The 12,332-nt window shown below is 45.5% G+C and overlaps 1 protein-coding gene across 1 annotated transcript in view; it reads right to left on the bottom strand.

Moving 5' to 3' along the window:
• The window catches only part of ECEL1 (endothelin converting enzyme like 1), an 84,622-nt gene that overhangs the window by 53,456 nt on the left and 18,834 nt on the right, over positions 1-12,332 (bottom strand). Inside the window, 3 exon segments of the mRNA XM_042456308.1 lie at positions 512-604; positions 1,510-1,620; positions 3,239-3,307. Coding sequence (XP_042312242.1) covers positions 512-604; positions 1,510-1,620; positions 3,239-3,307 — 273 coding nt within the window.

Genomic DNA, 12,332 nt, shown 5'->3' on the forward strand with positions numbered 1-12,332 from the left:
GCCAAATATATATATATGTTGCATTTTTGAGCGTAGGCCCTTCACAAAGACAGAAATGTCTTTATGTAATTTATCATGTAATTTATAAATGTGGACAATGTGTTAATTTTACAGGGCAATACTTGGCTAGACAATAGTTATATTTGACATTTAGGTAGACCCCAAACGTAATAGGTGGCCCTTCCTTGTCAACGTTACACATCATGAATCTCTACTGTTCCTTACAGCTATTTTGAAAACTTGGCAACACTAGCTATACTCCAGCTCTACAACCAACTTAGGACTGATCGGTAGGTCTTGGAGAAGTTACTTTTCTGGACTGCAACACACACAGCCACCAGCCATCCTTTGGGGAGCTCTGGTCCAAAGGGACAACTTTTCCAGGTTCTGATCACGAAATGCAACAGTGCTCTAGCCAAGCCCAGCAATGCACTGTAGACTCACTTCACCTCTGCTCCCTGCTTTTCTTCCTGCCTTCCTTTTTAATGAGTCCTTCATTCTGCAAACTTACATTTGGCGTGATGCGCTGCAGCTCTCCCAGGGTCACTTTGTTGTACATGGAGTTGATATCCCTGCGCAGGTCATCATACTCAGAGACAGTGATCTGTGAAATGGAGGCAGGAGAGGAAATGGGATGTGTTAGTCTTTGTTCTGGGGCTTGTCTACATTTGCCAGAATATTGTGGGCTGCTCCCAGGGTATTCTGGCCTGAATGACATCCAGATCACACACCCCTTTACCTGTTGCAGCAAAAAGTGATGACAGCTGGTGTCTGGCTTCCCATGCGGCCTGTGCAAGCCACCTGCCACCACTGCAGGCATGTTGCTCTGAGGTCAGAACGGGCACCAAGCCTTATCCTGATCTCAGAGAGACTTACGCCTGCAAAGCAACTCAGTAGGGATGTTCACAGGACGGCATGGGAAGCCAGCCACCCCTCAATGCTATGTTTCTGGAAAACCTGGAGCAAAGATAAGTCTTTTTAATGCAGGACAAGAGGTGGAAACCTCAAATTGAGTCTGGATATTATGTAAACAGTGTGGACCCAATTTGGTGTTTTGGGGCTGCATAGTGTAAGCTTGAAGGCACACATCTTTTTGTATGTATTTGAAGGTAGGTGCATTTTTTTGCTGACTTACTAAAACCCCTACATTTCATGACTTGATGAAACCAATGCCTGAAAGCATGGGGGAAAAAACCAACAGAGAGAGACTTTACCTTGGAGTTTGGATGGCCATCTCTCAGGAGTGCTTTAACTGTGTACTCCTACACTGCAAGGGATTAGATTAGAAATCAGTGCTCTTTAAGGGATTTTGGACTTCAGCTCCCAGAATCCCAGACTATTGGCAAACATGGCTGAGGCTTCTGGGAGCTGAAGTCCAAAATCCCTTAAAGAACACAGTTTGGGGACCACTGGATTAGATGGTCTTTGCCAGTCCCTTCAACTCTCTGTTCCTAGAATCCCTCCATCCCTCCCTAGCCAAGAAAAACAAGGATGACGTTGGTCACTTACATTGGCCAACCTCTGTTCCAAGTGCAGTATCTCACTGGCTTTCTGCTCCACGTTCTCTGCTCCCAACAAGCTCAACAGGCGGGCCATGAAAACCCGATAAGCAGCCAAGATCTGAGAAGGGACATGGAAGTAAAAAATACTTGTGAGACACTTGCTTGACCAGGAGGGAAGTATGAAGTCATGCTTACACTGCAAATCACCATAGTGCCAATCCTCTTGCTTAGTCCCAACTAATTTATTGATTGATTTGGGACATATGTACTCCCAGAGTGCTTACAAATCAATTAATTTGACAGTCCTTTGCCCCCAGGCTTAATATCTAAGTAAGATATAACATGTAAGAAAAATGGAATGAAGTGGTGCAGGGGATAAATCCATTAGATGTGGGCTGCTCTTCTCCAGTGGCGTCACTGGGGGGGGGGCACACCCGGTAACATCGCAGAAGAGAGGAGTCACACTCAGTTAGCCCCCTGTCCCCCACAGGTGCTTCTTGGGCTGGCACGGGTACCCCTTGGGGCATTGAGGGTGCCGCTCTGGTCCTTGGGGGGGGCTCTCCGGCCATTTCCGCAGCCCACAGGGGTCATAGAATCAAAAATACCAAGCACCCACTGTAATAATGGCCTCATTCCCACTTACAAATAAATCGGTTTGCAATCCGAATCGCTGGATTGATTCAACAGTGGAGTGTGCCCTGATCACATTTTTTCCCTGTAAAACAAACCACTTGTGTCCAGGAAAGCAGCCAAATGGAGTGCTGATAAAGTGGGCCGGTTTGAAAACAATAAACAAACCCAGAGGCTTTGCAGCAGCAAGAAGCTAAGTTGAAACACAGTACCAGTCCAATGTCCAATAGAGCAGAGTCAGGGGCAAGCCAGAGATCCAGGATTCCAGAGAGCAGGTCAGCAAGTCAATTCCAGGGTCAAGGGTTCCAGGTCAGTCCGTAGTTCAGGAGGCAAGATTTCAGGCAACGAAGTCAAGGGAGCCAGAGCAAGATGCTTCCACCAGGGAATGCAGATAGGCTCTGAAGAGGAAGCTCGGCATCTCACAGCTGTTTCTATTAGCCCAATGCTTAATCACACCTGCTTAGTGGTTACTGAGCATTTCTCATATAACCTCCGGGATCGGCGGAGGAACTCCTTTTCTTTCCTTCACTGGCTGAAGGTAGGGATCTCAGCGTCCTGCTCTTCTATGTCTCCCAGGCCTGGAGTCTCTGCTGGGAGGAGGCTGGACTGCGGAGTCACAGGCTTTCCTGGAGCTAGGGCCTGGCTCAGCCTCAGGTTCCCCCTGCACCTGAGGGACAAACTCAGCCTCGCTCTCCTAGTCCTCAGCCTGGCTGGCCATGACAACTTGTGGTTCACATTCATGAATGAAACGATTTAAAGTGAACCCGCTCCAGTTGGTCGAAAGGCAAAGTTAAATCGATTTCAATCTGCATCTGGTTCACACTTGTGCAGAATCGATTTATCCAACAAGATGTGGGGAAAATCAGTGTCAAAAAGACACTGGGTCTAGCGCATGGCTTCCCTCTCTGAATTGCTTCAGCGATTCGGTTCAAGTGGGAAGAAGGGAGATTTGAACCAGTTCTAACCGATTTGCGATCTGGTTTAAAAGGTAGTGGGAATCATAATAATAATTATATTTTCAGAACAGCCTCTCCAAGTCTCCCTAGCATGGTGCAAAATAATAAATAGAGTATATTTCCCAGTGTGTAGATACACTTTCCTCTTACCTTTTCACTTTCCTCATCTTGTCCCAGGTAGAGGGTTCTCTCAGACAAGGTCAGCCCGTCTTGATCAATCTGAAAAGATGGAGAGAACATACACTGGAAACATACACTGGAAACTTTCCTTTGGACAGAAAAGAAGGCGTTTCACATCCTTGCTGTCCTGACCCATCCACCCATTCCATGCTGTTTATGGAATTCAGTAATTTTAGACTCCAAGGCTAAGGTAGAAATCAGGCGGCCCTCCTGTCAAATCCAGCAGGATACCAAGTTCAGGAACTCAGGCTCAGTAGTAAAAGCTAAGAAACCTTTATTAAGAAAACCATAGAACCCATCTGGTGACTTTCATTCTCAGAAATGACCAGCAAGCATTAACATTGGACTAACTAAACCATTTATGGCAGGACTAATTCTGATTCATTCAAATTAATCCTACCCCCACAATGCACAATTGTGGCAGTTTGATTCCACTTTAATTGCCACGATTCTATCATATGGCAACCTGGAGCTTGTAGTTTGGTGAGGCATTACAGGTGAGAATTCCAAATACATAAAAATATAGCGCTGGGAGAAGCGTGCGGCACATTGTGCACCCCGGATACAAACTAAAAAGATTTGGGGCCAATGGACTAGGTGTTAGAGCTAGCATGGTGTAGTAGTTTGAGTGTTGGACTACAGCTCTGGAGACCAGGGTTCAATTCCCAGTTTGGCCATGAAACCCAGTGGGTGACGTGAAGTCGAAGGCTTTCATGGCTGGCATCCATAGCTTTTTGTGGGTTTTTCGGGGGGCTCTGTGGCCATGTTCTAGCAGAGTTTCTTCCTGACGTTTCTCCAGCATCTGTGGCTGGCATCCCTAACCCCCCCCCCCTTCTTGTCCATCTAAGTCCCTCTCCTTCTCCATGGACAGAATGGCGTTCAAACAAAAGCTTCTGACAAAAAGCAATCAGCTAATGGTGGTGGTGGCTGCAGTCGCAAGATTTGCCAAGGAAGAATCAATCACAGTCAGAGGCTCTGAAATGATTGATTTATTTCAGATCACTTTGGCCTTGCTGGATTTCATCTTTGGGCCACTGGGACTGAGTCCCCAGAGAGGGAACAGGGCCCCAGGTGTCTTGGGGGGTTCTGTGCCTATGCAAGAATGAAAAGAAGATCACATCTGTTCTGTAAATTCTGCCCTAGCATCACCCGAAATCATCACAGTACTCCAGAAAGGTAACTTTACTAAGGACTAGAGATTGTGTCTCCCTTATCCGAAATACACAGGACCAGGAGTGTTCTTCAAATTTTTGAATATTTGCATATAGAATCATACAGTTGGAAGAGATCCCAAGGGCCATCCAGTCCAACCCCATTCTGCCATGCAGGAACTCATAATCAAAGCAGCCCCAACAGATAACCATCCAGCCTCTGTTTAGAGATCTCCAAGGAAGGAGACTCCATTACACTCCGAGGAAGGAGTCTGTTCCACTGTCAAACAACTCTTACTATCAGGAGATTCTTCCTAATATTGAAGTGGAATCTATTTTCCTGGAGCTTGCATCCATTGATACTCTGTGTCCTATTCTCTGGAGCACCAGAAAACCAGCTTGCTCCCTTCTCAATATGACATCCCTTCAAATATTTAAACAGGGCTATCATATCATCTCTTAATCATCCTTCTCCAGGCTAAATGTACCCAGCTCCCTAAATTGTTCCTCGTAGGGCATGGCTTCCAGGCCCTTCACCAGGGACGTAGCCAAGGGGGGGGGGTTCTTGGGGTCCGGACCCCCCCCTTCCATTAGATAAAATGAATGGTGTGTGCTGCTGCGCCGCTGCATCCAAGCCCCATTATAATGATGGCAGTCTGGACCCCCCCCCTTCCCAAAATCCTGGCTACATACCTGCCTTTACCATTTTAGTCACCCTCCTTTGGACATGCTCCAGTTTCTCAATGTCCTTTTTAAATTGTGGTGCCCAGAACTGGACACAATATTCTAGGTGGGGCCTGACCAGAGCAGAATAGAGTGGCACTATTACTTCCCTTGATCTAGACACTAAACTTCTATTGATCCAGCCTAGAATCACATTGGCCTTTTTAGCTGCTGCATCACACTATTGACTCATGTTCAACTTGTGGTCTACTTGGACTCCCAGATCCCTTTCACACGTATAAGTCTCTCGTTCAGCCAGGTGTTCTCCATCTTATATTTATGCATTTTGTTTTTCTGCCCTAAGTGCAGTACCTTACATTTCTCCATGTTGAATTTCATTTTGTTAGCTTTGGCCCAGCTTTCTAGTCTATTCAGGTCATTCTGAATTTTGATTCTGTCCTCTGGAGTATTAGCCACTCCTCCTAATTTGGTGTCGTCTGCAAATTTGATAAGTATGCCCCCAATTCTGTAATCGAAGTCATTGATAAAGATGTTGAATAGCAGTGGGCCCAGGACAGAGCCCTGTGGGACCCAACTGGTCACTTCTCTCCAGGATGAAAAGGAGACAGTGCTGAGCACCCTTTGCATTCAGCCAGTCAACCTATTACAAATCCATGTAACAGTTACTTTGTCTAGCCCACATTTCACTAGCTTGTTTGCCAGAATATCCAAAGTATTTTGGATTTGGGAATTCTGGATAAGAGTGGTTCTACCTCTGTCAGGCTGGCAACATCATTTTACAGTCAGACGGATCAGGCCTCCCTTTCATGCTGTCCCTCTGCTTGGAGCGCATGGCTGTCCTACTCTCTTGACGTTGCCTGTGTTTAATGGATGATTTGATGCATGGCTCTTCTGCAAGGTTCTGAATTCACCATGCAAGGTCAGAAATGTGAATGTGGCTGGCACTACCAGGTAAGCAATGAGCCAACGAGTGATGTGCGGAAGGGAGGCAACTTGGATCCTGTTCAAAATATAAAAAGTTGCAAGGAGGAAAGATCCCCTGTTATTACTATACGAATCCTTGATTAAGTTGGGAATACCGCTGAGACTCAAAGCAATCAGGGCTTAGAGGCAGCTGAGCTGGAGAGGACAAAGGGGCCCCAGGTGATGAAGAGGCACCGAAGATGACAAGCACCCCAGCAAAGCAAAGCGGGGATCAAAAGGTGCAGATGTCTGCAAGGGGTTATTATGGGGGAAATGGGGCTGCGTTTTGTTTTGAAGGGGAAATTAATTAAAGGAGAAGGAGGAACAGTACCCAGAGCTGGTTGAATTATGGGCATTTAGAATGATCTATGCCTATGGCGATTTAAGCAATTGATGGTGGCTGTGAGGAGAAGCGGGGACAGGCTGTGCCAAAAATGTACATTATCGGCTTATTTAGTGAAATGATTTCTCCTCCCAACCTCCTGGCAGCATTTATGGGTTGTCATGGATAGAACTATTCATGCTTGTGAGTACATTGCATCAAGGTAGAGACGACCTTTCCTGTCATCTTTCCTTTAGCTTCTGGATAGGAATTGTGTTGTTGGACTCCAGCACCCAGCATTTCTCTGTATTGGCTCTGCTGGCTTAGGCTGCTGGCTCTTGCAGTCTGACACCATCTCTCTCTCTGTTGTGGCCTACAACTCCCATCAGTCCTTGCCAGCATAGCCAGCAATGAGGAATCTGGATGGTTGCATGATTCCCGCCTGCCCCTGAAATTTCTCTTCCATTCACAAATTACTGGGGTTGCATTAAAATTTCAGTTGAGCCTTTAAAAATGCAGTTTAGGCATCCAAAGAAAAGGGGCAGTGAAAGCAGCCAAGGGAATGCTGAAACAACAAATGTAAGCTTTCTAGGTGTGAAAAAATTCCACAGTCTCCCTCACTGCAAGGCTAGAAGAAAGTTGAGTCTGAAGGAACATTTCATTGGGGAGCAGAAACCTTATATCTTCATTTGCCTTCATCTCTTTGACTCCCATTAGCTACATCCCTGAGTGGCTGGGTATTTGCAATATTAAACAGTGCCAATAATTTATTTGATGGGCGAATTACAGTTCTTGGAAACTTCAAGAAGAGGCAACAAGTGTGTGTCAAATATGTGTGATGCAAGACAGCAAAAAAGGAAAAAGTGAGACCACTACTGAGCAAGGATGGTAAAATGCTAACAGATCACAATGAAGAGGCAGAACTGCTCAATTTTGCTTCAGTTTCCACGCATCAGCAGAGGCCTTGGCAAGAAACTGTGGTTGCTGCAAATCAAGATTGATAAGGCATTAATCAGGAATCACTTAGTTAACCTAAATGAGTTCAGATCTGCAGGGCCAGAGGAACTGCATCCCAGAGTATTGAAGGAACTCGCTGACGTACTTGCAGAACCACATGCCATCATTTTCCAGAAATCGTGGAGAACGCATGAAGTGCCAGAAGACTGGAGATGAGCAAACACTGTCTCGCTCTTTAAAATAAAAAAGTCAAAAAAAGAAGATCCAAGAAACTACAGGCCAGTCAGCTTGACCTCAATACCAGGAGTGTGTGTGTGTGTGTGTGTGTGTGTGTGTGTGTGAATGGATTATACAAGAGTCCGTCTGCAAGTATCTTGATGACAATGCAGTGATCAGTAGGAGCCAGAGCCAGCATGGTTTGTCCAGAGCAAATCTTGATGAACTAACCTTATTTATTTTATTTATTTTGGATGGGGTGACTTGTTTAGTAGATGGTGAAGATGCTGTGGATGTCATTTATTGGGATTTTAGCAAAGCTTTTGATAAGGTTCCCCATGATATTTTGATTTGCAAACTTGACCCTGTCCCTTTGAATGCTGGATCGGGGCCATGGCAACTGCATGCCGTGGTTCTGATCCAGTGTTTTTCCAGCTCAAAAAAGAAGTTTCAAAATGCTGCTCCTTTTTGGGGTGGAAAAGGGGTGGCTTTTCTGCCATGGCACTGGCTTTTTGGCACGCCTGCAGCACGTGGCATATGAATGCCATGCCATCAGAGTGCTGCAATGCTGCCCGCTGTCTGGTTGGGAGGACAGCGTGATGCCAGCTTGGAGGCATTGTTGGGGTGTGCATCATCTGAAGGCCATGCCCCCACACTGCCCCAATGCCAGCTGAAGCTGCTCATCTGTTTAGCCCCTTAGTTTCTGCATACAACTTTGCACTCTGTGTATGGTCTGTGCCACCCTCAGATCTCCCAGACTGAGCCACTGCAGCTTTCTGTGGTCTACTCATTGGGCAGGTAATTATTACTGGTGTACACAGGTGCAAATGGTCCTAAAAGTTACCCAGTCTCTTGCAATGCAGTCCTATCTGGTGATGACCCTGACCAGTCTCCCACCTTCTTTGGGTGACAGACTTAATGGCCTTCAGAAATCTCTTCCAACTCTTGGATTTGATGATTCTATGAACTCCTGCTATCTCCTCAAAGCTGCCTTCTTTCCAAGCTTTGGCTCGTTTCCTTGCTGAAAGACTGGATCAATCAGCAGCTAAAGTGAATTTAAAAACAGTCAGCCAGGCCTTGGACAGCTTTTTGTCATTGTTCCATCCCTGCTGTCACCTCTTTTGTCTTCTTTGTAATCTGAGATAAACTCTTTTGCTAGAAATATTAGTATCACAAGGTTGCCATCTCTTGTGAGTGGCTTTCACCATTTATCAGATGAAGCTATTGGCCTGTGACTGATCAGACAGACAGCAAATAGAACCTCTGTGTCCAGAAGGAGTATATCTTTGACTACAGGCTATGATGAGGATCCCCACATTTCAGCACCTGGTCCTAAGGGAGAGGAATCTCAAGGTGAGAATGCAACCTTGAAAAATGTGTCTATTTTCCTCATCTGTTAGGCTTGGTGGGTTTTTTTTTAATAATTGGAATGGAATACTGTTGTTGTAAATTGATTTCAAATTCACTTCAATTTATAATAATATATTTATTTCTTGCCCACCTTTCTCTATGGATCGAGGTGGGGAACAACAATTCCACAATGAACAGCATCAGTTAAAACATATCAATTAAAACACGCAACAGCTTCAACAGACAAATAACACACACATACACATTAAAACAATCCACATCTAAAATTCATCATTTAAAATTCACAGTTTAAGCATCATCTAGGTAAGCCTGCCAGAAGAGACTGGTCTTTTATACTCTTTTAAATTCGGACAGCATATTCAGCTGTCGAATCTCTTCCGGCAGGTCATTCCACAGTCTATCGGCGGCTGAAGGAAAAGTCTCTGGCTGACAGTTGCCAACCTAGTCCTGACTTACTGGAGTAAATGTCCACCAGAGGACTTGAGCATATGGGGTGGGTTCAGGGTTGCCATAAGCCAGGACCTCCAAACCAAGACTAATGTAGGACAAATGTAGGACAACATTTTCAAATGTAGGACACATTTTTATAAAAAATGGAGGACACGTGAAAAAAATTGATGATTTTTAAAAAATGTTAATCTAAATGCATGTTTCTAAGGCATGATCAAAATGGAGAACATTTTGGCATTATTCCTAGACAAAAAAACAAAAATCAAGACGGGGTGTATATATTTAATAATAAAAATAATGAAAAATTTAAATAAAAAAAGACAGGGGTGTATATATTTAATAATAAAAATAATAAAAATTAATAAAATAAAAACAAGAAATAATAAAAATTAATAAAATAAAATAAGTATTTTATATTTTTAAAAAATAATTTTAAAAACCCCAAAAAACCAAGGCAGACCTAATGGCCACTGACTCAGCTTTCCTCCTCCTCCTCCTCCTCCTCTGCCCCAATTCTGCCCTTCAAGGCACCCTTCCTCCAGCTCCTTCCTCCTCCTCCTCCTCCTCCTCCTCCTGCTCCCCCCTCCTCAGGCTGGTGCGCGCACGGAGGGAAGTGGGGCAGGCGCGCGCACATGGAGGGAAGTGGGGCAGGCGCGCGCGCTGCCGCTGACCCCTGCTGAGGCCTGGGCAGCGCACGCTGAGGAGCCCATCCCCTTTGGCCAGCTGGCCAATGGCTGGTTGGCCAAAGCAGGGGACGAGCTCCTGCTTTAGAGCCCCCTGTGCGCGCAGGCAGGAAAGCCCTGGCCCTGGCGCAGGAGGCGCGGCAGTTGTGGCGACGCTGCTGCCGCCGAGGAGGAGGAAGGCAGAGCTGGAGGAGGAGATGGGTTGGTGCTGCCCATGGTCCCACCACTCCAGGAAGAGCAGGAGGAGGTGGGTTGGCGCCGTGACCAGCCGCATTAGCGGCAGCGGCAATGGCCGCAGGAGCAGGCCCCGAACCAGGACCAATGCATGGCTGGGGGCCAAACCGGGCTGGGACCGGGAGGGCCCCCCAAAAGTGGGATTTTCCCGGCGGCCCCCAGGATATGGCATCCCTAGGTGGATTATATGGCGGGTGTCAATCCTGTAGGTAACCTGGACCCAATTTATGGTGACCCTATGAATCAGACACCTCCAAGTCACCCTGTTATCAACAGCCCTGCTCAGGTTTTGCAGATTCAGGGCTTTCTTTATTGAGTCTATCCATTTGTAATACAATCTTCCGCTTTCCTACTCTCTTCTGCAGTGGAGTCACTAAGGGGGTACGGAGGCTGTGGATCAAACCAGGTGACACCCTAAAAAAAGGGGGGGGAGTTGACACCACTGCTCCTCAAACACCTACCTTTTGGCCAAAATGGCCTGTGGCATTCATCTGAATTCAACACAATGGTGGCAAAAGGACAGGATGAGTAAAGTGAAAAGGTAAGAGGAAAGTACACTCATCCCTTCACATTTGCAGCTCTGACTTTTTGCGGATTTGATTATTCATGGATTTTATTAATATGTTCACTCTAGGAATCTCTAGGTCCTCCAGTGCAACTCTATGGTCAGCTTTAACCAAAAGTCATACTGAAGGACCTAGAGATTCTTAAAGGGAACACTCCGCTAGGCCTTTGTAGCTCCTCCAGCACAATTCTATGGTCAATATCTGGTTTAAAAAAGATATTCTTTTAAAAAAATTAAATAATAATAATAATTTTCTTATATCCCGTCTTTCTCCTAATACAGGGACTCAAAGTGGTAACATCACATTTTACCAAATTTTCTGGTAACATCACATCTTACCAAATTTTCAGAGTAACTTCATAAAACGATCTACATGTAAATACATTTAGGTTGTATGTATGACATTGTAAATTATAGGTACCGTGTGCTCGCGTTATGCGTGGGCGCACTATACGCAGCTTTGAACTTATGCGCAAAGCTGTGTAGAGCCACATGGGAGCACGTGGGGCGCAAGGGGCAGCACATCCCATTTGAATGAATGAGGCACACACCAGTGGCATGCGTGCCCTGCCACATGCATGAGCCCCATTCACTTGAATGGGGCTCGAGCATACGCGATATTTGGCTTACGTGGGGGGGGGGGGCCTGGAACGGTGCGCACTGTATAATGTCACAACCAAGGGCGCACTGTATAATGTCACAACTATTACCATTGCATTCAGTGATATACGGGAATTATGATTTATGAGTAGCATTACTAGGGATTCTGTATGGTCTGATATGGGAAGAGGTCAATAGTGGATGTGAGACCATGAGTTACGGCACAGGGAGACACCAGCCTTAGTGATGCAACTGCACAAAAGGAAAAGAGATTCCACCTCAACATTAGGAAGAACATTCTGACAGTAAAAGCTTTTCAACAGTGGGACACGTTCCCTTGGAGTGTTGTGGAGTCTCTTTCTTTGGAGGTTTGTAACATAGGTTGCATGGCATTCTGTTGAAGGGTTGCTTTTATTGTGTCTTCCTGCATGGCAGAAGGGGATTGAATTGGATGGCTCTTGGAGTTTCTTCTAACTCTAGGATTCTAGGATTCTGCGTGCACCAGAATCCTATTATCACCTTTTACTTAATGTAACTTTACAAATACTTAGCAAAGTAGCAGAGATGCTAAGAAACCCTATTAGCGAATGGCAAAGATTTGTATTGGGACACCAACAAGAATGCCCAATGCGCATCACGACCAATCTTTATTAGTGCTCAATGTACAATATACATTTACACTTTTCTGGCTCTGCTACACAGTACTGTAACAGTAGCCCCTTACTGGATATGGATGTTATGCAACTACACAGTTCCATCAATTCCTTTTTGTATATGCACTTAAAAATATTATGTTGTTGGGGCCCTTGCTGGGAAACAGGTAGGAACAATTCAAATTAAGTATCAACCAACCAACTAATACTATCTG

Source organism: Sceloporus undulatus, chromosome 3, assembly GCF_019175285.1.
Source record: "Sceloporus undulatus isolate JIND9_A2432 ecotype Alabama chromosome 3, SceUnd_v1.1, whole genome shotgun sequence".
Taxonomy (NCBI): Eukaryota; Metazoa; Chordata; class Lepidosauria; order Squamata; family Phrynosomatidae; genus Sceloporus; species Sceloporus undulatus.